At 46.3% G+C, this 26,880-nt stretch overlaps 1 protein-coding gene across 3 annotated transcripts in view; it reads right to left on the reverse strand.

Annotated features, from left to right (window-relative positions):
• The window catches only part of Masp1 (mannan binding lectin serine peptidase 1), a 63,519-nt gene that overhangs the window by 17,847 nt on the left and 18,792 nt on the right, over positions 1–26,880 (reverse strand). For 2 of the 3 annotated variants that reach the window (XM_005344760.2, XM_013351732.2), the window contains exons 3-10: positions 21,540–21,717; positions 19,983–20,114; positions 17,353–17,549; positions 12,345–12,492; positions 11,161–11,279; positions 10,155–10,233; positions 3,361–3,498; positions 2,082–2,156 (exon numbers count right to left, since the gene is read on the reverse strand). In XM_005344760.2, coding sequence (XP_005344817.1) covers positions 2,082–2,156; positions 3,361–3,498; positions 10,155–10,233; positions 11,161–11,279; positions 12,345–12,492; positions 17,353–17,549; positions 19,983–20,114; positions 21,540–21,717 — 1,066 coding nt within the window. Of the gene's footprint in view, positions 1–2,081; positions 2,157–3,360; positions 3,499–5,913; positions 7,607–10,154; positions 10,234–11,160; positions 11,280–12,344; positions 12,493–17,352; positions 17,550–19,982; positions 20,115–21,539; positions 21,718–26,880 lie in introns of those variants that run through there. The other variant, XM_013351738.2, reaches the window with a different exon arrangement.

The raw sequence follows: 26,880 nt of genomic DNA on the forward strand, positions 1-26,880 counted from the left end.
GGGGGGGAGGGGGAACTAGCTTCATTTGCCTGTTACAATGTTTTATTTCTGATGTAACTTTGATTTTTTGTTCAAGGGGTTAAATAATGCAACAGGTCATGGGGGAGGTTACTGAAACAGGACCCTCCTCCTCCACATCCTTCTCCTCTATTGCTTTTGCTTCAACTTTCTAAGTCTTCCCTTGGACAGAGAACTTTCTTGGAATGTCCAAAGCTTTGGTGATGGTCAGATTGAAACAGAAAATAAAAATAGCGGGTACCAAAGGAAGCAGGTTCCTTAAAACAGAAAGGTGATGCTCTGAGATACTGAATACCTTTGGATGAAGCACCTATGATCCGTCAAGGAAAGCACAGCCCTGCCTATGTAGACAGCAATGTTCTGAGTTATCCTATAGTTCAGCCCCAACTCCAAAGGTAGCCTTGCAAAAGTCACCACACCCTTCTGATCCTTAGTTTTCATGTCAGGAAAAAAATATGACTCCCGACTGTTTATGGCCCTCTACCCCCCAAAGAGTAGATGCTGTGGCACTGGCTGAAATGGTTTTGTCTGTTCTGGCTTGCTACCCAGGCTTTCAGAAGGAAAGAATTTAAAAAGTTCTAGCATGGTACAATGATACATTATGGTTCTGCCAAACTCTGTGTGTTAAAAAAATTTCATGACTCAGTGTATCCAAGGCGCTATTTACAGGGTGAGGCCGATGACCACTGAGAACCATAAAATGTGAGCCATTTCTTGGTCTTGGTCACTCATTTCTGAGGTATGGAATCCCAGGCCCAGATAACATGATTTCTTACCAAAAACCCCACTGGGAAGCAGCTGCAGCAAGCATGCCCCCAGTCACGTATGTGTTCCCCAACTAGACATCATATTGTGGCTTTTCTAGTTTTCTTGGCCACGTAATCTTTTAGGAGTATGAGCATCTGGATTTCCAGTTTTCCATAGACCCACCGTTCTGCTGTTTTTAAAGTAATCCCCACTCTGAGTCGGTGAATGTGCCTTCAAGACAACTTAAGGTGAGTGGAACTGGTAAAAGTGAGAGCGGCGTGGCCTCAGTCCCTTCCTGGTGTTCGCCCCCCTATTCCTGTACAAGTATGCACCTTTACCTCCCTCCCAGGAGCCCAGTGTCCCCGCAGTGGAGCAGACTCAAATGCTGCTGTGCTCTTGCTGCCATGAGGGTTAATCTCTGAAAACTCCTTAGCCTGTTGTTTTCATGGGTAACCCAATATTTAGAAGCCTACTAACTGAGCACCAAGGGCTGCTAGCCTGCGCCATCCATACAGTACACTATCTCAATCTGCCCAACATTTCCATTCAGTAAAACATGGAGGCCACCAGAGGTGAAGCTGCTGTGCACAGAGCCGGGAAGGACAATGACATCCCAGTGTTCCTCGGTGCTCTTCTGAAGCACTGCTATCTTTTAATTACTGTGGTTCTTGAATTTTAGAAATTAAAAATGTATAAGTTACAGCATTGCATATACTGAAGTTAGTTTCTGTGGGTTGTGTTTAGCCTTACGGCGGTGTAATCTTGGGCTATAACTTTCTAATTGTACACGAATGCATTGTGAGGCATGATGCAAGCCTAGTCATCCCCTATACTTCTAATGCCAAGGCAAATCCCCCAACATCTATATTCATTCTGGCACCCCTTGCTACCTTAAAACCCTCTTTCCACTTTACGGTGGGGCCAGTAGATGAAACATGAAGGAGACAGAATCAGAACAATGTGTGCACATGACGCTTTGGGGGTTCGGGAGCACATTATCATTATCTCCTTTGGGGCCTGGTGTATGCCTAAGGACAGAGGGTCCACTCTCTTCACTTCCCTGGCCCCGCACCAGGTTCACACATAAATTGCTTTGGGAAAGGATTGGAGTTGAACAACAAAGAGATAGGAGGGATTTTAAAGTCGCCTGAGTACGGACACCACACCGGTTGGTTTGAGAAGAGGTGGGGCTAGGTTTTTCTGACCTTTAACCTTCTGATGACATCACTTCAACAACAAAGCATTTCCTTCTCAGCTTCACATTCACAGACCTGGTATAGGAAACCATGAGACAGAGGACTCGGTGGATGAGGTACCTGGAAGGCAGGTGGGGAGGCTTCTCTTGAGTACTTCGTTTGTCCAGGCCCCATGTGCAGAACACGTATAGATACCTTTGTGGGTGAAAAGGTGAGGGCGGAGAAAGAAAATGATTACATGGAATGTCCAAAAAAATTGGTCTTGGTTCTCAATTATTCTAAACGTGGATCACTGCAGCCGGACATCTCTGCACGCTCTCACCCCAAGAAGAAACTTTCTCTTCAGCTCTGAATTACTGTCCTCAGAATTAAACACCACATTCTTCAGCATGGCTCCACAGGCTCTAACAGTCTAACCCCGCCTACCTGAGGGCAGCCTGTGCCCTCCTCTGTGCTCCTGGCCCTGGCACCTGTGTCCGTCTCACGGGTCACAGAACCTCTGCTCACCGAGTTCGATGCTGCACACATGCCTCTCTCGCCTTTCTTTAAGCTCTGTGTCCACTGCCCAATTGGGGCCTGACAATTACTCCATGAGCTATGGCTCACTCCCTGATTTAAAGGTGAGCATTGGAGACGTAGAGGAACTAAGGGACTGTTCCCTCAGTGATCCCGTACAGAGGGCAGACTTTCTCATCTCCATGAGGGTTTTTTCCCTTTGGCCTATGTGCTACCTCCTGACCCCAGGGGTGGGGGGTGGGGGGAGGCAAGAACCTTGGCCAGAGCCATGCAGAGACCTGGACAGCAACAACTGTGGCTGTGTTTGGGTCTTGGTCTGGCACACATTGGATTTCCTGCTGAAAAGGACTGACTGCTTCTCATTCCCTCAATCCGTCTGACCTCTGTGCGAGACCCAACAGTATGTCTCTGAAGGAAGCCCCACAGGGGTGCTACAACTTTACTGGAGGGCTTTGGTCTGGTCAACCCAGAGGAGGCAGAGAACAGTGGGGTCAGCCGCAGTGGCCATTTTCTAGAAATCCTAGCTCTAGCTCAGACACGTGAAGGAATTAATTCAGGAAGAGTCCAGACTTCTCTGGGTTTTGTGATGTATGCATCTTTCATGCTCCTCCAACAGGCTCCATATTTTATTAGAATATTTTAAGAATTTCAAGGTGAAAGAAAAAACTACCTTGGCTTTGGTCTTGGGATGACTTGAGCGTGTCTAAACGGACCTACCACCTTGACCATCTGGGGAGCAAGGGCCAAATGCTATGCCTTATGGGACAGGACACTTTGTATCTCAAGGCCTTGCACTTAGCTAGGCAGCCACTCCTCCTAGAGCTGTTTCACCCTCAGCCCGAGGCCCAGGAAGAAGGAGGTATCGTTGGTGTAGGGGACTTACCAGTGACATTGTGAAGCATCTTGTAATAGGGCTGCTGGCAGGAGTATCTTATCTCAGATTTGTATGTCGTGAGGTTGTTTCTTGTGGAGAAGGTCACCAGTCCATGTTTCAACCCTGCTGGGACTCCACAGTCTACAACTGAGAGAGAAGAAGTGTGACCCCCTTAGCTGTTGTTTATTCTTCCTCTCAGGGTCACCAGGGCATCTATCTATCATCCCTAGATGTTCAGGTTATACATTACACCCATCTCCAGGGAGAAATATTGTATCCTATCCGACCGGTACCCCTGCACCTGTGCCGTATACCGTCCGTATAGCTGGCATCTTAACTTTGGGTATCTCTCCATTACGGCCGTACTCTATGGTCAGCTTGCCTGCCCTGGTGTCAATTCGAGGGCAGGAGCAGGCCTGTGGAGATTTATGGGGACCAGAGTTTCTCCCCCACCGTAGCCTCATTGACTTCCAGTTTGTTTTGCAATCCTCTCTGCTTCCATTGCCCAGGCACGAAGCCCACAGCTCAATGAGAAAATTCTGGCTGACCTAAACCAAATCATCTTCCTTTTTTTTCCAGTCCCAACCACAGGCTGAAGAAGAACATTTAATGTGCTCACATTGGAACTTAGTATTAAAACAACAAAACCAACCAAACAACCAAACAAACAGAGCAACCCAGTTCCTATGTGAGTATACAGCTCCACCCTGCTGACTTCCTGCGGGCAGCTTATCTGTCACAGAACGCAGGCAGAGCCTTGATGGACGAACTTCTGATCTCCACCTGCTTGCTGTCTCCTCTGATAGTGGTTGGATACTTAGTATAGAACTTGGCCACAGATGCCACCTCTGGATGGTATTTAGGAAGCTTGCTTGTCTAGCCACGTTTTAGGTGAGTTGCTAGCATAGATGGAACTCAGCATGTGTCAGCCTGGTCAGGACATCTTTTTACGGTTGCATCAGAGTCTGAGGACCCAATCTATTGGTTTCTTTCCAAGGACTAGGAAATGCTGCTTGTTTTTAAGGAAACCCCAATTCTACATAGAATAGTCTTTGTCAGAGTTGGAAAAACATGGGAATCCACAGCTGGAAAAGGAACTGAGGCAGACCCCGTAGAACTTCCTCTTTGTGTTAGAGATAAGCAGAGGGGGAAGACTCACTGGTCCAAAGTCACCTAGACAATTATTGTTGGAGTGAAAACTAGCCCTGACCTTGGATTCGGTGTTGTTCCAGTGAGTGGTACGAGCTGTTCCTGGACATCTGCTTTCCGGTTAAATAGTGAACATTAGCTGGCTGATGTGGACGTCACCTGTCGATAATGCTAGAGTTCTGGAAGAATTTCCAAAATTCCACCTCCCCCTCAAGTTGACCCACTGGGGAGAGGCAGCTAAGCTCTGAGCACCAGTCAGACAGTGTCGGTCAGATGTTGTGGTTTTTAACCCTAGATCTTTAACTCACCTTTAGATTGACTGGAGTTACCTAAGTTACAATTTGTCTGATTACACTGCCTTCCAGATTCGATAAAAGGGAATGAGGAAAGGAAGTTCACGTGGGTATTTCTTACCCAAATGGGTCCTGGCCTTCAAGCCCCCAGAACAAATGACTTCCTTTTCATTGATAACCCATAATACAGATGTTTCTTTTCATTGATAACTCAGAATACAGATGTTCCTTTTCATTGATAACCCATAATACAGATGTTTCTTTTCAATGATAGCCCATAATACAGATGTTCCTTTTCATTGATAACCCATAATACAGATGTTTCTTTTCATTGACAGCCCAGAATACAGGTGCTCCTTTTCATTGATAACCCAGAATACAGATGTTTTTGCAGTTCATGAGGTAAGCATATGAAGGTTAGCACCAGGATAGCCAGAAATAGAAATTGCTGTTTAAAACCCTAAGTAGATTAAAATTTACTTTCCTGATGAGACTTGAAGCCAACCTTCTACCTTTAGGAAATCCCTTAGACTGGTACCTAGATACTGATATTACTGCTGCCTCCCTGAGCCTGCTGGAAGTTCCTTTAGCTTCAGTAAGCCTCCTGACTCAACTCTCCTGTCCCTCATGGGGGAACTGAGTGCTTGGCTTGAGTGGTTGGTGTTAGGAGGAGTTATTTTCTCAGGAGAGGGCATCCTTTCGCATTGCCCCAGGTATGTAACTCTGCCCACTGATACAGCTGCCTGAGAGAGGAGCTGGCAAACAGAAAAGAGAGGGCCATGTCAGCTCAGCTGTAGTCAGGGATAACGGAGCAACCTTCTACTCGAGCGCAGCGTGACAGGGAGAAAGTGCTGTGTCTTTGATAGGAGGCAAACATCACAAGAGCACAAAGGCTTCTTGCCTGACACAATCAGTGTGTGTGTGTGTGTGTGTGTGTGTGTGTGTGTGTGTGAAACGCTGTCCCCAGCAGATTAATAAGGGTTTCTCCTTGTTATGTGTTTGCCTCTGTCCTCACTCTGAGGATTTTCCAGAGGGCCTCGAGCTCCATACAACACAATTCCTGACAGGCTGGAATTTAGCCTTAGAGATGATGATCAAATCTCTGAGACTGGGACATCCAGACTCCTAACTTCCAGAGCAGTCAGTGCACACCAGTGTTAGCCGCCATCTTTGAGGTAGCTTGTTAGCTATGGAAACGAATGCACCCTCTCTTTGTATTTGACCACTTCCATATCCTGGAGAGTCAGAATATTTTTCTCTCCTCCTCTTCCTTAGCCTGCCCTGCTCACCACTCTGGTATAAAATGTGTTATCCCACACCTTGTCTCTCTGATTGTTTCTTGCTGCCATTTATGTGTCTTCCAAAACATCTTTCTTGGCTTCAACTCGAAACATGCTTTCCTTAGTTCACGGGCTTCTTAGAGAAGCCCTATATAAGCACCTGACCCTGGTACGACCTTCCTAGCCTCATCTCTTTCCCTCAGGACACCTATACTCCAGTGTCATCAGACTCTCCAACATTCCATGTCCTTATTACAGGCATCGCCTGTGCCAACCCTGATATCTGGGCACTGGATTTCCATGCCACTACTGGTTCTTCCTAAAAGGGTTGAAGTCCTTCTAACTGGACAGGTCACGTTCTTCTGTCCTTGAAATCGTCACTCACGTCTCTCATGTGATACACATCTCACCTTCTTTGTTATGACAATTGCTTGGACACATTTCAAATCTTTCTCTTACATAAGGATTCTCGAGACTTTGTGGCCTGGCAAACATTTGCCCAGATGACACTTGTCTTTAGAGTCCATCCCATCTCTTCTATCAAGGGCACCTCTACCCTAAGACAGCACACCTCACTCTCCAGAATGCCCATCGTCCACACTTGCAGAATCCTGCCCTCATTAAGTGACCATCTAATCATTAGATTGAGTAGTCATAGACTAAGAAGCAGGGCCTCTCTGCTACGTGTGCTCTGAGCAGGCAGACATTGTCTTGTGGATCCCAGCGTGCATGCTCATGTGCCTCCGCCCTTTCTTCACTGTCCTAGTTACAGCCATCACCCCAAGCCGAGGACCACTGCCTCCAGATGCGACTGATGCTCATTCTTTAAGGCTTTTAATCGACAAGTTTTAACAAACACAAAACCTGTAAGCCCCAGTAGTAAAAGGCCTCAGAGAGTAGAATTTCAGCCCGAAACAGTGTAGATGGGAAATATACATTCTGAATGAGAAAACATCCAGATTCTCAAAAATCCACACTCGGTGTTATTATTTGTTTTATAAATTCATGGTTGTTAAGACAATAGTAGAACACCAAAACTTGAAAGTTATCAAGTAGTTGGCATCCTGACCCATTTAAACTTATAGTATGGAGTTGATCAGCAGCCAGGGTCCATGTTGATCTTGGACATATGATTGTATATTAAATTTGTGTTTCTTGACACAAGGACATATTTTCCTTTGAGACAAGTAAAGTTTTCTTAGAGATTAAAAAAAATCACCCATTGTCTTTTCATTGCTTTTTGGAGTTCATCTGAATGGTGGGGATATCATCAAGAGAGAACTTGTTCTCACGAAGGCAGCACTTTCCTCTGTTGAGGCGCAGCTGCCAAGCTCAGCATCCATTCTAATCCACACTAAAGTGGGCCATGGAGTGTTGGTGGGTGGGGCTAGGTGGGGTAGTTCTGAGACGGGTGGGGGGGGTCTCGGTTAATAATCCATTCCTTGATGTCTGCACTGTGTGGGGTTCCCGTCATTGTCATTCACTCTGTCACTGGCTCTGACTCGGATTCGTTCTCCAAATCGATCTCGCTCTCTGTCACCATGGTGAAGTCATAGTAGGATCAGGAGACAAAGGGAAGGAAGCAGAGAGAGAGAAGGGGGGAGAAAAAGAGAGAGAGAGAGAGAAAAGGAAGAGAGAGAAAAGTTAGCAAGCAAAGCAGAAATAGTTCATGCAGGAAATACAGAAACCACTCTACCAGAACACAAAGAATGCAGTGCAGGCACAGCCAGTGTGAAGGACAGTTTGAGAGTGCTGAATTTGTATCACTCCGAAAATTTGCATAGTCTTACATCCTGGCTCCTGATGAAGATGAAATTCTGCCCCTGGCTGGGAGCTTTGCATTCATCTGGCCACAATGCTTATTTGACAGATGGCATTCGGAGGATAGCGGGACTTGTCAGCACAAAGTGGAGGCAGGGCCAAGACAACAGCCCATAATTCCCACTTCCTGTTCTTCTGTACATTTTTATCGTTTTTCCTTTTTTATCTTTTAGATGGAATATCATGTGGCCTAGGCTGGCCTTGAACTCACTGTATAGCTGAAGATGACCTTCCAGGCCTATCTGTCTGCCTCCATTCTCCATCTCTGGAGCGCTGGAGTTCAAGCATGTGCTGTTATGTTTGGCAGAGGCTGGGGACTGGATCCAGCACATCCTAGGTTGCGCATCCTAGGTGAGCATGCTATCACCTGAGCTACATCCCCAGTCTCTCTGCTACAAACTCCTTAGTTCCACCTTGTGTACGTCTGGTCTGGCTCCAACTCCTCCCTGCGTGTTCCCAATGATTCAACCTGCCTGCCTTACCTGTGCATCTTTCCTGGGACCTAGCAGAGTACAAGGTACCCTCAGATGCTCAAAGACGCTGGCTGTGTGCTAACAAGAGTTGTAACAGCCCTGATCTAGCTTAAGGTGAATGAATCGGGTCAACTCTTATGTGTAAAATGATAGGATGTTCCGTGGCTTTCTAGCATAGGTCACAGAAAATGATGCTATCAGATATGACCTTACTCTGTCAACATGTCCATTATAGTAACCCATGTGTTCTACCAGGGAAAAGTATTAATAGAACTTTATGCTTTCCAGAAATATGAGACAAAGTATGAAACCCCTGCCCGCCAATGGCGGTGGGGTGGGTATAACTAAGTGCGCTTCACATTGAATGTATTTCTGGCTCTTTACAGTCACGGTGTGTGTAGTAACCCAGTTAGTTCTCACCACAATTTTGATCAGGGAGGATGGGGCCAAAAGAGTATGAGTAAATTAGCTAGGCCCACCCAACTGCTAGAATCTACATTTAAAGTCACGACTTCCCGACTACAGAGTGCGGTTCTGTCCTGAGCACCAGACACTTCGCTGATATTCAGAATGATCTTTGCTTTTGCTCTGCAGGGGACCTAGCTCAGAACTCAGTCACACTGTGCACTGGGCCACCTACTGGAGGAGCATCTGAGGTCCTCAGGCTAGACCCCTTCCTTTCCACCTGAATTCTCTACAGAAGTCTGCATTGGCATTCAGTAGGTGCTGACCTTATTATAAACGGACAGTTTTTCCCTTCTTAGGGCTCGGCCACCACCCTTTACCACATGAAAAAGGAAACAAGTCCATTCTGGTTTTAGTCCTCCTGCCAGGATTCCTTGGGCACAGAGGGAAGGGACATGTCTGAATGCCAGATGGGAGCTCTTTAGGAGAAAGGGAAGGGGAAAGAGCCGGGAATCATGAAACAGGCACCGGTATGACTGACTATAATATCTGGACTTCTCATTCTTCCTCTACAGCAAGCCCCGAGCCTCCTCCCCCAGCCCCGACTGCCATACACAGTTGCTAAAATCATGGTCCAAACTTTCACATTTGAAATCTCAAGGGTATGGGAGTAGCAGAGTAGTAATTAGGAATCTATAGTCTCATTAAAAACTCAATAGCCAATTTAGGTGGATTATTCCTCTCTAGACCCATTGGCACATGTTCTAGAATGAAGGCAAGTCTGAAACAGAGCAAGTCTGAGCTCTTACAGCAAAAGATCTTGCTCATGGTCATGTAATATGTTAGGGCCACAAGGCAAGAAGTCTGGGTCACCAGAGCAAGTGTTCTCTACTTCATATAGGTCCTCTGTGCTCACCTCACAGCCCTCCCTAGGCAGCCCTACGCCACCAGCTGACCCAGAAGACTTAGAGGGGGAGTGGCCGGCATGGAGACTTTCGTCATCACATGACTGACACCGCACATGGGTGCCAAACTAGTTTTTCTAACCAGCAATTCCCGAGCTCAGGCTCATTCCAGACCTCGAGGAATATAGTCCTACACCGCATTCAGTACCCTGTCTGTAGGTGGGGAGGAAATTTTGTGTTTGGAAAGTAAGCCAGACAGTTCAAAAAGCCTGTGTGTGTGTGTGTGTGTGTGTGTGTGTGTGTGTGTGTGTGTGTGTGACTCTTATTTCTGAAATGGGCTCTCATATTCCTTTGTCCTGCTCTTATATGACACCCTTCCTAGAGAGCCCTGGCAAGGCTTACAACCCTGCATGGTCCCAACTCTGACCCCACCACCAGGAAATGCGTCATTGTAGCCCATCTGTTTCATTCTCTTACTTTTACAGGTGGGGATCTTGTTACTCCATGTTCCGTCCTTCAGACACTCAATCTGGAAGGTATCCATTATCTCACTGTCCTGAAAAGAAACCCAGAAGGGAATGAAAAGCAGGAGGGAGTGGATTAGAACACGTTTCCTAGCAAAGATAACTCCGACCTCGAACCTGGCTATCTTCAACTGGGAATCCCACCAGGGAGTCCCAAAGGTAAACTTGCCTATAGCCTAAGCGATGGCTGCTCTTTTTGTCACCCCCATTTATACTAGGGGCACAGGCAATGGCCACTAGAAAAGAAGCTATAGTTTTGACTCTAGTTTGAGAGCAATGCTTCTCTAGCTAGAGCTAGCAGACAGCGTCACCTAGAGAGGGCCAGCGGAGGCAAACTGTTGCTCCTTGCCACCAAAATTCCAGTTCGGTCCGGGTGACCTACCCAAGGAGTCATGTTTCTAACAAGCTCCTAGGGGCTGCCGCTGCCGACCCAGCCCCTTCCTGAGGGCAATTCCTCCAGAACAGTGGGTTTCTAGCCTGGCTGTACAGTGGACTCACCTGGGGAACATAAAGATTCCCAACCACTGGCTCCAGTCACCAGCCTCCGTACACAGGGACTGTACTTCCTTACTCTGTTGTTCTGGAAGGAGGGTAGCTGTACCACCACGCTGGATGGCAGGAATTAGAGGAGTGCCCATTGGCCATCTTTACAACCCCTGCTCCTCCTTCAGCACCAACCCCCCTCCACCTCTGATGACCTTTGTTAAGGTCGTTGTCCCTAATTATGGAGCCATATGGTCCCATATTTTAAAGCAATCAGGACAACTCATGCCCCGATGTACAACTTGTGTGCCATGTCCCGAAGCGAGAGGTGACTAGAATGCATCGTTTTGAATTTCTAGAGTTTTGAGACACTCAGTAGGATGCTAGGACATGCTGAGCTGGCCTTATGGCAGCTCCTACACCATGGGGTGGGGGTGGGGCTCTGGAGACCTCTCCTCCCAGGCAGGGTTCTGCACCTTCAGCACTTTGTAGCCCGTGTCACAGCTGATGAGCGCTTGGTCTTTGAAGGAGTACACAGCTTGAGAGGGCTCGATTTTCCCGAACAGAGGAGGCTGTAGCTTTGGGCACTCATTTCCTGGCAGGAAGCAAATGAAGAGACATCAGGGGAGAAATGAGGAAAAATGACAGCCAAGGGCCAGCACCTGGGAAGCAAGGCCTGAAGGAGGCAGAGAGGACAGGATTGGGCGTCTAGAGGCAAAACTTTGGAAAGCAAGGGTGAGCCATTCTCTAAGGCAGTCTTCCATTTCTTCTTTTGTAAAGTGAACCAAACAATTTCATTGACACTCGGAGATCGGAGGAACATTAAAGGCCATTGTCCCATTATGACCTGGAGCTCATCCCTGAGTCCTGTACTCCATGGATACCTCAGGTTAAATAAACAAGGGCTTCCTATTGGTTTGAAATTTGTGCCCTGGCCCTTTTCACTACTGGCTACTCAGGATGACCACAGTCACCCTTCTTCCCAGGACACTAAGGGACTGTGTTCTGATGCCTCTGCTTTTCTTCAAGGGGCTGATCCCGACAAGAGCCTCACTAGGTTTAGTCCTGACACCTTCTCAGGGACAAACCTTCCTTTGTTAACTTTCTGTCACTCTTCTCCCCACGTGGCAAGGCAACGCCAGGCCTCCGGGTTCTATGATGGTGATTAGTTACTCCTCCTCGTTGTCCACACTCTTTTTCCTTCAGTTATTACAGACTTAGTGAGTCACAGGACTCCCTCTGGGCTTGTATCAGGACTAGCTTCTGTGGAACACTAGGGATTGGGGCTACAGGCTGTGCCAGGCCAGGAACTCACATAGAGCCCAATCTCCACAAAACTCCGGGTCCACAAACTCCCGTGCCAGACTTGGAAACAGACGGTCACGGTTGGGAGGTCCTCTCAGCTTGATGAATCTCCATGTGAGGGGAAAGAGAAATGGTGTTCGGGGTGCTCAAGGGTAACCAGTCTTGGGGATAAGCCCATTCTCCCTGTGCCCATCCCCCACTCATAGTGGGAAGCTTAGCCAGGAGGTAGCCTGTACCTTGGTTCCCAGTTTCCTCAGAGGCCTCTAGCTTGGACTACATCCATCCTCCCTCAAGAGCCCTCTTTGTAGCAAGGAGCACAGTGGCTCAGGGTGACCTGGGAAAGGGGAAAGGTTACCTGCTGCTCTGTAGGAGAGCCTCCAGCCTCTGTTCTCTCCTGAGTTGTCGCTGCGGAATAGGATCTGGACACTGTGACTCTGGGTGCTGATTGGCTCCGGGGATGTCTCGCCACAGAAGGGCCCCCATACTTTTGGACCAGCCTTAATCTGTGTGTGGGGGGGAATCATATCTGAGTGCTTCAGGCAGAATAGTGCTGGAATTTTCTGGAAACTCTAATGCAAATCCATAGTATACACTCTTGTTTGTAGACTTAGGGATTACCAAATGGATTTATGTCCATTTCTGTCATAATTTTAGTGGCCTTTGGAGTTAACAAAGCAAGCTAGTGCTGCTGTGACTACCAATGAACATCTTGTGGGCAGTCTTGTACAGTGCACAGCATTAATTAAACAAAATTATTATATATATATATATATATATGTAATAGAAACATGGCCAAATTTTATAATTGCAGTATTAGAGTATACATAATCTATAGAAGTCACCATTTGTGTAATAGAAGCATAGTAACAAAATAAGGCAATCCCGATGATGAAATGATGTTCGGTCTGACACATGGCATGAGTGGAAGAAAACAGAAAAACAGCATATTTTTCCTGTCATTTTCCAGGCACAAAAAACCCCCACAGCATATGTAAAAAAATCAAGGTCAAAGGTGGGAAAGATCTTGGCAGGTGTGAAGAGCAGGAGAAGCTGGAACAGAGGGAGTGGAAGGAGGCGAGGATGGACAGACGGACAGGGGTCTTATTTTGTTGAGGAATTTAGCTTAATTCCATGCATAACCTTGGTTTGACCTCCTTGCTGTAACCCTCTATGCTGTGGGAAAAGGGATGATGCAGGAGCAAGAATGAAGCAAGAGCATCAGTCGGGGAAGCAGCACATGAGAAGGACAGAGGGGATGGGGTATGGACTATATTGGAGGCTGCAGAAGAGGAGAAATGGCCTTAAATTCCATTGGCTGATTCGGACCTCCTTCCCCTCCCCCCCCCAGGTTCCAGTCCAGTGCAGGTAACCCTTTCCCCCATCTCTGAGAACCAGGACACCATTGTTAGCTTTTGGTAATGTCTGAACTCCTGGGTGATGTCATGATTTTGCTGGTGACAGAGGAAATGATGCTTGAAGACATTCACTATCTGCATGTGGATCCCAGGCTGAGCTCCTGGGACACAGTGATTTTTAAGCTACATGGTCTACATGGCCTTCTCCCTGTGTGTTCCCTTGTGATCAGAGGCACTTAAAAAAAGTGGTTTCTTCATTCTTTGAGAATTTGCTTATATTTACAGTGTGTTTTGATTATATTTGCCCCTCACCTCCCCACCAACTCTACCCAGACCCCATCACCACATCTCCCTTCCAACATAACAAATGTTCTCTTTCCATAATCCACTGAGTCTAATCGGTGCTGTCCCTGTGCACATGGGTGTGGGACCACCAACTAGAGCATAGGCAACCTGCCAGGGGCCACTTCCCTAAAGAAAATGCATTTTATCTTAGTAGCCTTCAACTGATAAAGCTCTTCAGCAAGGCGTGGGGCTTTGTGAACCCCTCCTTTGTGCTGAGCTTTTGATTGGCTTGACTCCCGGGAGTGATAGGCTCTTTGCCAAATTTACAGTGCCAGGCATGAATACTGTCTGTAATGTGGGTCTTAAAGTCACCCATAAAGCTGTTGACCATCCCAGTAACATTAATGCCACTATTGCACCCAAGGACATATCTTGCCAGGCTATTATCATAGCTCACATAACGTATGCCTGGGTATGACCATAGATAACTATTTTCCCTTTAGCAGTCTCTGTGATGCCATAGGCACCATGAAAGCTAGCTAGCAAGGAAGAAACTTCTAGGTCAGGCCCAGCTTGATTTACCCATGCCCTGTGACTCAAGTCTGTGGTGTCTTCAGCAACAGGGCCTTATCATTTAGTTCTGATGGACAACAAAGAGCAAATGAAAGTAGCCTGTTTTGTTAATCAGGGTTCTATGGGATCTCTTTGGACCAACAACCTGAAGGGTGGTATCCTATACCTGCCATTGGGCTCTTTGTTGGTTAGCTATGGCTTCTGGGAGGAGTGTTATTCCCCTCTATTAGGGAATTTCATTTCAACTCTTGTGCATATAATAGATAGATAGATAGATAGATAGATAGATAGATAGATAGATAGATAGATAGAGATAATATGAAATTTCTAAATTAGTGTGTTTCCATATGGCTTTTCTAAACATCTTTAGTGTTAGTTGTCCCTCCTGTCTTAGTTATGGTTATTATGTGGTGATTGAACACCACAAACAACAGCAAACCAGAGAGGAAAGTATTTATTTGGCTTACAATGCCACATCACTGTTCATCTTTAGAGAAAGTCAGGACAGGAATTCCAACAGGGCAGGATCCTGGAGGCAGGAGCTGATACAGAGGCCACAGAGGGGTGCTGCTTACTGACTGCTCCCAGGGCTTGCTCAGCCTGCCTTGTGATATGACCTAGGACCACCAGCCCAGGGATGGCACCACCCACAATGGGCTGGGCCCACCACCATTGATCACTAATTAAGAAAATGCTCTACAGGCTCAGCTAGTGCCCAGTCTTAGTGGAGGCATTTTCTCAGTTAGGTTCTCTTCTTGCAGACGACTCTATCCTGTGTCAAGTTGACACAAGATTAGCTAACACACACCCCATCCCTCCTTCGCCTTGTGCTACTAAATCACTGAAATCTTTTTCCCACCCTAACCTTTCTTCCTAGTATCTGCTTTAATCCCCTTACTGCCTGTCCTCTGCCCTCCCTTAAGATCTTATTTCTCACCCTGGCATGGCTTCTTTCTACTTTCCTGGCCTCTATAATTACTCTAAATGAATTGCACATATCTAAAGAATCAAGTTAGCATCCACATATGAGAGAGAGCGTGTAATACTTGTCTTTCTAGGACTGGGTTACTTCACTCCATGGTTTTCCCCAGTTCCATCCATTACCATTCAATTATTGCATCTTTCTTTAGAGCTGTTAGAATTCCATGGTGTATGTATGTATGTATGTATATATATATATATATATATATATATATATATATATATAATGTTTTCATTATCTATTCATCAGGTGATGGACATCTAGGCTTTTTCCCATGTCTCAGCTGTTGTGAACAAAGCAGCCTCCATGGGTTTCATGGATGAACAGTTATCTCTGCAGCACGACATAGAATCCTTTGAACAGATACCAATGAGTGACGTAGCTGGGTCCTATAGTTGTTTGGTGTCTCGCTTTTGGGGAGCCTCTATGCTGATCTCCATAATCGCTGCATCAATTATATTCCCACCGCTGTGAACAAGAGCTCCTCTTTCCTCACAGCTCCACAGAACTTTTTGTCATTTGTTTTCTGGACCTTAGCCTTTCTGGCTGTGGGAAGATAAAAATCTCAAAGTAATTTTAATTGGCGTTTCTCAAACGGCTAAGGGTGTTTGAACACTTAAAAATTTTGTTTCAGTCATTTGTATTTCTTCCTTTGAGAGTTCCCTATTCAGGTCCGGTTTTAAAAAGTTGGGCTGTTGCTTTTCCTTTGTGTTTAGCTTTTTTAGTTTTTTGTATATTCCAGACATTAATCCTGGGTCAAACATGCAGCAAGCATTGCATTTGTTCCCATACTGTTGCGGCCTCTTTACTAGATCTGTGGTTTCCTTTACTGTACAGAAGCCTTTGGGTTTCAGAAGGCAGACAAGAGGGACCCCTCAGGGACCAATACAGAGGAAAGTGAGGACAGCTCTTTCACCAGTGGAACTTGAGTCCTGCAAAAGTCAGGAATAAAATTCTGCCACCAGCTTAGACGAGCTTGGAAGTGGTTTATTCCCCAGAGCCCAAAGGTAAGGACCTCATCAAATGGCCACCTTGGTTTCAGTCTCATGAGAATCTAAGCAGAGAGCCAATAGAGCCCTGAGGGACTTCTGGCCTACCAACATGTGATACTAATTGTTGCAAGCCGTTATGTTGGGAGCAACTTACTTCACAGCAACACAAACAGGCCCTGTGTCACAAACATTCCTGCTGTGTCACCTGCAGCCAAGCTCCCTCTTAACTTCTGACTCACTAGGGGGCAAGCCAGGCTGGATGTTCTTTAGCTTTCTCACAGGTGTTCCTGGGTGCATCTCTCTCTCAGACTTCCCTTTCTGAGCTCATTGATAGCCCTGCTTCCTCTACACAGCTTTCAGAAGCCATGAGCTCCAGTTCCTATTGCTTTTGTTTTGTTGAGTTGCTCAGTATCCTCATGGCTTAGATTAGCATCTGTGTATATACTTGGTGGTACCTTTATTTCTCAGGCTCAGCATCTCTCCTGGAATCAGAGCTCAATATTTGGCTTTGCTCAGATGCTTTACCTGGCACTGAAGGTACTTCTGATTTTAACCCCTTCATATCTGAGAACTATTCCTTCCACTATCCCAGCCAAAGTTCAAAATTCGGTTACCTTGCATTAGACTTACAACATAGAATAACCTCAAATGGAGTAGTTATTGGCCTTAGACATTTTTTCCCTCATCATTGCCTTTATAATTGTCTCTTCCCTCAAACAGAAACACTTCCATAATGTGTGGGATCTAGCACAAACAAAAACTATGAGCACCTTGTTCAGGATATATTAAAAAGCTCAAAGTGTCTACAGCACATTAAACCAAACACGAGTCCTTTCTGAGTATAAAACCCCATGCATCTGTACAGAGTGAACTCCATAATGCTGAATCAGGCCTCCTAAAGTATAGGTTTGACTTTGTAATTCTCTACCTCCTATCACCCTAGTGACCAGGGTGCCAGTTTGGAATCAGAGGAGACACCAACCTGGAGGTGATGAAGCCAAAATAATGTTTTAAACAATGGCATGCTGGGAAGCTAGGGACTTAGCTCCCTATCCAAAGGGAAGATGAAAAGCCAAAAGCCCAGAACATTGGTTTGTTTGTTTGTTTGTTTGTTTTTCACCCAATTAAGCCAAGATGCTTCAGCATCCTTGGGACAAGTAGCAGTTTCAGGGTTACCTTAATGTAGTCATATGGACAGGTCACCTCAGGATGGTCCTCGATGTCAAAAATGTCCTCAAACTGCAGGCTGACCATGAAGCCCTCCTCCAGATCAATGGTATACGAGCATTCAGAGCTCTTGGGGTAAGGGTTGGGGTAATCGGGGCTAGTGATGGTACCGGTCCTCTGGGTAAAGAGATTGCCACTGCATTCCACTGTAGAAAACAGAACAGAGAAAAGGGCACTCCATTGACACAGACACAGCCAGCCCTTGATCATCTGCCACTGTGTAATCTTTGCGGTGTTCCCAGGAGGTAGGCAGAGAAGGAATCCCCATTTTACTGAGAAACTGAAACTCTTCGGAGGATAATGGTCTCTCCACTGTCCCCGTGGAAAATGACTCAGCTGTAGACTTTCTAAGTCTCTCTCTAGATGGGGCTTCCCTGGATGATGCCCCTTGCCATGGGGTCCTCTGGCAGGATCAGGCAGCCACTCTGAGAATGACGGCTTTGAGATGGAGGGGCTAGTGCTGCATCTAAACCTCTTTGGCTTGTACCTCCTCCTTTGCCTGTCTGTCTCTTGGGTCTCTGCTCAAAGCCATTCTTGATCCTCGCCTAAGTCCTCCCCCTCCCACAACACACCCTCACTGCCCAGCCCCTGTCTTTCTTTTGTTGACTGCCCAGTCTATCCTCTCTGACGTCACACACTCGATGACATCATGTCACACACTCAGTTACTCTCTCCCACCCCCCACTAAACTGAGTTCTGCGAACCCCAGGATTCTGATTTTTGTTTGTTTGTTTGTTTGTTTCTGCTATCCAACATCCAGCTCCCTGGGAGCCTCACCATGACTTAGCCCATTATAGGCCTGCTGAACCTTGGTCCCTTGGGTCGGCCCCTCCCAGGCTTGGCATGCCTGTGCTTTGTAAGTCTTTGTTCATTGTGCTCATTTTGCAAATGAGAAAACAGTAGCCCGGAACAGCAAGCATGACTAACGAACCTAAAGTTCCAACAAGAGCTGCAGAAAGAGGCTTCCCCAGTCTGCATCTGTTTTCACTTTCTCCCTCACGAATCCTCGCATCCTCCTGGGTCAGTCTCAGCCCAGGGAGGACTAGGGATGGCTTGGGGGAGGGGGAATCTTTCTCTTCATATTCACAGTGCACAGGTAGGCATGGGATTTGTTAAAAGGTGCACAGCAAATCTGTAGTACTTTCCCTAGAAGGTTCCCGGGGTCAGGGTGAAAAGAAGTGAGAAACCTTGACCTTGAGCTTCCGTAATTCTCTGAGAAAATTGCTCTTGAAAACTATGGCCTCTTGTTACTGGGTTTATATAGGAGGCACACGGCTTTATTCAGCAAGTTTTGAAGGAAGAAGTATTTCTGTCTCCAAGTTTGGCTTCCTTCCCTGAGCCCTCTTCAAGTGAGAACCTGCCCTAGGCCATACTAACCCCCAGGCAATTCCCAAACTGTCTAAGTTCTACTACACCTCTGAACAGTTCTAGGATCTGTTCTCCCTGTGTGGGTGAACTTCTCCATATTCCTTCACTTCTGTCAAGGGACACAGTTGTCACATCTTCAGGCCAGCTCACGTCTGGGGATACTGTGACCATGCTTCCTTTACTTGAGCATAGCAAGTGTCGCATTGACTTTATCTAAACACCAGAGTGTCTGCAGCTGTTGTCCAGCTAGTCTGGGGACTACTGCTCGCTCAACGCTCACCATCTCTGACCCAACCTGAAGCGACAAAACAGAAGCCTTGGTGGTAGGTGATGATACAGCAATGTAGGAATGAGTCACTTCCGTGCTATCTTTACCCTCTTTCCTCCTTTGTCCTTCAGTCTGAGGCTTTAAGCCCTGTCAGACAGTGACAGAGGTGCTACCGAAGCAAAGAGAAAACGGAACCTTTGGTTGAATTTATGGCTTTTAGAGAAAGGACCTGAAAACCCAGGTTTCCCATGGCTTGGTCAGGTTGGTTACTTGCAGTAGGAGAGGAGACAGAAACCTGTAGAGCAGACTTTGTGCCCAGGAAGGTCAGCCTGACTTCAGAGTTTCTTGTATGCTCTTCTGACAGTAGACCCTGGACTCCTAGTGGGGTGAGCACCTCATCATATATCCACGTGGTATGTGTGTATATCTCTGACTTCATTATTTAGTTTTCTCTCTCTTCTTAGTCTGTATCTCTGTCTCTGTCTCTCTGTCTCTCACTCTGTTTTTCTGTCTGTCTGTCTGTCTCTGTCTTTGGGTGTATGTGTGTAAATATGGGTGTGAATACCCAAGCATATGACACAGAGAACAGAGTTCAATGTCAGGGATCTTCCTGGGGTGCTCCACCTAAGTTTGGGAGTAGGGCTCTCACTGAACCTGGAGCTCACTGTTCCATCTCTATTAAACCAGCTGGCCAGCAAACTCTTTAGATCTACTTGTCAGCACTGGAATTACATGCACACATCACCAAAGCCAGCTTCCACATGAGTACTGGGGTTCTAAATGCAAGTTTTCATGTGTGTGCAGCAAGCTCTTTACCCACTGAGCCATCTCCCCAGCCCTGACTTATCTTTTTCATTGTATGCACTATGGATCTGTGTCTCAGCTGATGTTCCTGGAACATGTGACACATCATGGCAAAGCCCAGAGTCACCATTGGCCCCACCTCGGCAGGTCCTGTTGTCTGTGTGGAGGATGTAGCCGAAGCGGCAGGAGCAGTAGTAGCCACCGATATAGTTGTGACAGTAGTGGTCACAGGAAAGTTCTTCATCTTCTCTCTCCTTGCATTCATCGACATCTGTGGGGCAGGCAGAGCCTCTCATCAGTCACTGCACACGTGATGATTAAGCCACACTTACAAAGCACTTAAGGGCATTCGTGGTTTGGGGAGGGTCATGCTTGTCTTTCATGTGATCCCTATGTAAAGCCCAGAGGGGGCCATTATCTATCTCCCTTTGTCAAATGAGGTAAGCAGAATCCAGAGAAGTTAGGCAACTTGTAAGATCACGGAGAGCTAGGTCTGAACCTAGGCAATCTCAGCCTTGGTAGAGGTGATCACCACAGCTTGGTTACAATAATTATCACACGCCATGCCAGTCTTAGCACCCTCACCCTCTGGATGATGAAACTGAGACAGAAAACTCAGGACTTGGAGAGCTTGGCTCGCCACCGCAGCCCCACACCCTCTGTCCCCATATAGATCAAGTCCTGTCTTAGAGGTTTGCACATCTATTTCTTCTATAGAAACATACAAACGGCCAGTACGTATACAAAACAAAAAGATATCCTCCATTATTAGCCATCAGGGGTTACAGTTGAAGCCGCACATATTCACAGGGGTAAATAAAAATGAAGGAGAAAGACTGACGACATTTAACGGTGAGGACATGGAGCCGTCAGAAATGTCACACACTGTTTTACAAATGACATGATTATTTGGAGAAAATCTGACAATTTCTTGGAAGACTAAACACAGCTGTGCTCAAACCGGCAATTCTGCATCTAGATATTAACCAGTAAATAGGAAAACATATGTTCATAAAAAGGTTGAAGGAACCTTTATTAAGGAGTGAAAAAACAAAGTGAAGCCCATGTGTCTCTCAATGGGAAAGTGGCCACGCCCTCCCCTAAAAAAAAAAAAAACCCAAACCATTACAGTGTATTCATGCATTGGAACATAGTTCCGTCAGGGAGCTAACCCAAAATAAATGAATCTTAGAAACATTATGTTGAGCGAAAGATAATCATGTTCCCGCTATATTTTCTGGGTGTTTACTTAAGTGACATTTTGGAGGCCAAACTAATGTATAGAAAAAGAAAGTCAGAACCATTGTTTACTGTGAGAGATCTGGGGGCAAGGAGTTTAATTGGACAAGAACATGAGGAACTTTCTGGCAGATAGTGAAGTTTAATGTGTGTTAAATGCATGCTTAAGATGTGTTCATTTCATCATATGTGCATTCTACAGCCAAACAAAACATTGCTAGCAGGTGTTGAACTAGGAAGCAGTACAGTGATGCCTGTCCCTACCCTGGAATGTCTCACAAAGGTAAATTGTTGGCTGGAAGGTGGCTAGATGAATGGATCTGTGGTCCAGGGAATAAATGTAACAAGCTACTGAAGGCAGAATCCATGGCGTAGGAGCACAGGTCAGTCCAGGAGTGAGCACAGGGCAGTTTCCATCTCCAGGGTTGAAGGGACACACAATGATGGGGCGACTTACCTACAGCCATGTAGTGGGCATCAAAGCCGGTGAATCGCTCCTCATTGGAGAAATCTGAGCGGAAAGTGACGGACATGAAGGAGCCAGGGGAGAGAACCACCTCCTGGCCGGGGGTCTGCTCCGTGTCAGTGGTCTCCCTGCCACAGAAGGTTGCCAGCACCTGATCTTCTGTTTCTACCTTTGGGGGTCAAAGGGGACAGGAACAAGATGAATCCTTCCCATGTCAGCCTCTCTCCAGATCTCCAAGAAGACAGAGGGCAGAGCTGCTGGGAAACTCAAAAAGAGCAAACTAGAGACGCTGGGATAGGAGGCAGACATGGGCTTGGGTAAGTGAATGTGGCCACCTGATCACCTTCTTCTGGTCCGGTTCGTTCCCTCAGCAGGTACGTGGCATTTGCCATTATTGCCAGCCAGGTGAGTTGCTCACTGGAAACTATTCAAAGAGAATTAAAAAAAAAAAAAAAGAGCTAGATAACCTCACAGACGGGTTCCATACTCAGCAGGAATTTAACCACACTTCCAGGGAAAGGAAGCAACACACAAAAGGTCATTCACAGAGCATCCAGTGTGTGCCTGCCACAGAAAGAAGCGTGGCGAGATGGGGCGATGAGAGAAGAACAAGGCTCAGTGTTATTCATGGGATGGTGGCATTCAGACGAACAGACACGCGCGGAGCGGTGACAGTGTGACAAGAGAATTCACAGAGGCAGTTGTGGGTGATGGGTTCCCCGCGAAACATAAGCTACAGGATTTTAGGGGTGTTTGGGTTTTTGTAGCCGGTTCACCGAGGCATGGAATAGAACCTGACACATAGTTATTTATCCAATAAACTTGCTAACAGGGACTTAAAGCTTCGAGACCCAGTGTGAGGCCCGTGAGGAGCCAGGGGGTCAGTGAAAACTGGAGCAGGCAGCTGTGCTGGGAAGGACACTGCAGCTCCTTGTGGTTGACCTTTGATGACGTCAATGCTGTAAACGGAAGAACCTGAAAACTTTGCAATAAGAATTCGTGTACTCGTAACGATGTTTAATAGGTAGTCCTGAAAAAACTAACAACAGTCTTTTGGAGGCATCCAGAAATTGCATGCATGTACATGTATTGGGATCAGATGCAAAATTTCCCTACTTAATTAAAGAATTTCTTCCTTTGGAAGGGCCGGGGACCCTGTGTGTATTTGGAGACCAAAGCAGAGGTAATTTATTGGTTGCTAAAAGCTGACTTTCTGTCTTGTCAGGGAAAAGAGCTGGTTGGTGTAGTTCATTGACTATGCACATTTAACCTACTTCCTTACTCCTGTTCTGCGGCCTTAAAGTTCGCTTCATCCCTTGAAGCTTGTGTTGTTTGTAACATCTGCATTGGTGTTTTAACCAAGCTACAGGAGAAAGTCCTACGGAGAGCGGTTTCTGCCACGAAAGGGAAGTTCTCGAAGCCTGTCTGTCTCGAGTGGCTTTTAATAAGTCCATTGTTCTGTTTCTTAGCACAGTATGGCAGAATATCTTGACATTTGACACTTCTGTTTTGAGACTAATGGTTTATTTATTTAAAATAAGAAGGAAAGCAATTTGCCCTGGCAACAAAACACAGGGACAATTAATCACTAATGTGGGGAACTGAAGTGTAAACAGGAGATGAGCTCATGGCTTTGCTGTTTGTTCTTTCTGCAGATAGTCCCCATCTCCCACAGCCTCTGACTGCAGACGATGCCTTTCTTCACCCAGCTCCAACCCCACTCCTCTGCCTCCCAGCTGCCTTGCTATTGCGGTTAATGGGGTGTTCCAGATAACTGAAAGTTTTCTATCAGTAACCCTTAAAAGCCTTTTTCTATTAAAGCGGGGTGCTTCTTTTCAAAGGAGTATTTTATCTGAATCACTATTTTCTGAAGTTAAACACACAAAGCTTTCCTTGGTGAGCTCAGACATCACAAATGTCAAACGTCATGACACTACATTAAAGTGGGACCGTTGGGGATACTGAGTCAAGCACTGTTTGCCCTGCCTGCCTGGCACATTGCTTAGCCTTTGCAGTTTTTTATGCCTTCATTATAAAGTGTTCTATTTTGTATCTCTCAATCAGTATAGCGGCTGTATGTTTCTGTCTGCTTATTTTTAACATAGTGTAAATTAAATTAGAGCCTACTTAAGGTGCTCTTGTTGGAATTTAACAGAAAGGAGACTTAATAGATCGAGAAGAAGGATTAGGGAAGAGACTCAACAGTTAACTGCAAAAGCCAGTGCTCTGGCTTGGTGTCCGTGGTTTGGAGTGCTGTAAGATGTGTGGACCACAGGCCTCACCCAGGCTTCCTATTCCTGCTCCAACTCTCCTATCTCCGCCTCACGCTTCTTTGTCTATAGAGAAGGTGTTTTAACTTGCCGATCTGTATGAGGACTGTTGTCCTAAAATGTCATCACTGCCAGACACTGAAGACATGCACTGCAAAGTGGGGAGCAGACATCTCATCACACAGATCTAGGGGACCTGGTGAAGTTGCGCTTATTCATGAACCACGTCGACACGTTTGATTATACCCATGAACTGTCAATAAGGGCTCGGGCATGGAAACCTTCCTGCAGCCTGGCAGCCTCACTCTCTCTTGGTTTTTGCAGTGTGGGAAGCACAGGCTTGTTCGTGGAAAATCAGCTACAGAACACTGGGAAGGATCTACTGAGCGCCTCTAATGATCATCCTCAATCTGGCAATTTCTGGGACTGAGGATCTTCTCATGCTGATTAAGCGGTCATCACCTACCAAGCCACACCAACCTAGAGAACAGGAATACAGGCTCTAGCTGAGAGCCAAGAAAACTGAGTCATAGACTCTTTTAGAAGCAGACAAGAGACAGTTTGAGGCCCAAAGAATTCAACCCGCAGCCCAGAATAGAAGCTGAGCACACTGCTGTTGAGAGGGACCTGCAAGAGATTTAATCTCCCCTCTTCCAGAGGAAGCTGAAGGCCTGAACGGGAAGTGCCTTCCGGAAGAGCAGAGAGATAACAGGAGGTCCTCTGATATCAGCTGTGTTTTTGGAACAGTTCTGTGACACGGGGAGAAGCTGCCAACCCAGCAAGTGAAACACAGAGTGTGACAAAGGACAGACACTTGGTCAAACAATTTCCCTGGCTCAAGAACCTCTTGAAACCTTATCTGAGGTTCATAGATTTGTCTCCCAGAGAGAATGTGGCTCAGTGACAGCTCCGGCCATAACCTAAATAGAAGGCTCAGTGACCCTGGTAAACATTTCTATCCTGCGGCTGGATTAGAAAGTATTGCAAAGACTGTTTGCTTCTGCGTGTAGCAAGATCGAGCTGTGGCTTCTGTTCCGACTGCCCTTGTATCTGGAGTTAAAATATCAATGTGGTCAAGTGAAAGCATGGAATTCGTAACTAGAAGCTCATGGGACTGAGGGTCACAGACTCTGCATTCCCCATCTCCGATGGTGGCAACCACATTGCTGTAAGCTATTGTTATGTCGGGCACCAGCATGTGGTTCAATGCAATCAGTTTGCTTTCTTTTTATTCCATTGAATAGACACTTATGGACTGAATTCTGTCTGGACTATAATATGAAGGATGTTCAAAATTACTATCCCGTGACATGAGCTAATAAGCATGGTGCCCCCTGCCTCGGGGGGAGTGAAATTTATTAGGAGAATATTAGAAATGCTCAAATGTGTGCGCTAAGGTAACTGCCATGAAAGATAGGCAGCCTCAGGCTCTAAGGAGGCAAAACAAATGTCTCCAGCTGAAAGGGTCCAGAAAATATCTGGGAGCTAGAGACATAGTTCATAGCTGTAGAGCTCTTGCCCAGCTTGTGAAAGGCCCTGAGATTGATACCCTAGTACCACCAAAAAAAAAAAAAAAAAAAGCAAAAGGAAGAGAAAGAGAGAAAACACTCAAGAAGAAGGAGATTATCCTTAGAGCCAATGAACGGCAAGTGAGTAGGATTTGGGCAGTTGAGAGAGGTGATGGAGGGCAGAGTAAAGACTTAGGGTGTTTAGAGTCTCCATCAAGGGTGCACCTCCACACCCCAGCCACCTACTGTCCCAGAAGAGGCTCTGTTGTACAGGGAACTGGAAAGCACATCTTGGGAGAGAAGCTAGTTTTTGTTTTCCATAATTCTTTCTTTTCTAGACACAAACCTTGAAGACAAAGCTGAGGTGGGTACCAGGAAGCCCGGGAATCGCTGTGGTAAGACAGCTAGGGCTCACGTGTGTGTGTGTGTGTGTGTTTGTATCACACATTCAGAACACTTGGAGAAAGCAACTCTGGAGACACGGTTCTTGCTCCGCAAAAGACGAAAGTGATGCGTAGACAAGTTTAGTGGATTGGGCAACACGAATAAGAACCGAGTGATGCACGATCTAGCATTAGATTAATATAGGGTCCAGGCCCAGAATTATAACATGAGGGTTCTCCTACATGCTTCTGACTCCTCTTGAGTTCTCCAGACTCCCTCTGGTTGGCTCACTACCCAAGCCAGAGCTGCTTTAAGAGCAGTAGACAGAGAAAGCCTTTCCCAAACTCTAGACTCTTGCATTTGGCTTGTCACCACTCCCAAGCTCTACTAGGGCCCTTCTGAAACCTACTCTGGGCCCATGAATAACTTTTCAAACTTATTGTAGGCAGACATCAGCATCAATGCTGGAATACCTTACTAAGAGTTTAGCCGATCTGGGCCCCTAAGGTTTCCTTCCTGTGTAATTCTAGGGTTGGCCCAAAGAGCTTATGCAAATCTAGAAGGCAGTAACCATTACTCTGTCAAGGTGGTTTTGAACAGATGGGAGAAAGCCTGGTGTTCTAACTTCTCTTCTTATTCCTCTATACACTCAGCCCTCCCTCCCACACCAGGCTCTGAGGGCCAGCTGTGGTCCATGCCTACCGCCAGATACTCAGCACTCATAAAGGTGCTGCCCTCTTTGAGCCAAGTGTTCTCCAAGGCCTTTTTAATTCATTCCTTTGCAGGAATTTGCCAACTCCTTTGCCAACTTTTCCACAGGTGTCAAGGCTTCAGGAGAATTGCCTGGTAAGCTTCCTCTGTGGCTCTCTAACTTTCTATTTCCAACGTTCACTCCCCTAGCTCTTCCTACAGTGGCGGGAGCACTAACATTCATGATCTCCCAATGCTTGGTCTCTTGTTTCAATTCTCCTGACTGAATGTGACTGACAGTAGAATACTGGAGTGTCAGAAAACTATTTCCATTGCCCGTGGTTAGGAATTGGCTCACAAGTAGATTCTAGAAGAGTGGTAAGAAAACCAATATAGGAGTGTCTCTCTCTCTCTCTCTCTCTCTCTCTCTCTCTCTCTCTCTCTCTCTCTCACACACACACACACACACACACACACACT

The sequence above is a fragment of the Microtus ochrogaster genome, chromosome 2, assembly GCF_000317375.1.
Source record: "Microtus ochrogaster isolate Prairie Vole_2 chromosome 2, MicOch1.0, whole genome shotgun sequence".
Taxonomy (NCBI): Eukaryota; Metazoa; Chordata; class Mammalia; order Rodentia; family Cricetidae; genus Microtus; species Microtus ochrogaster.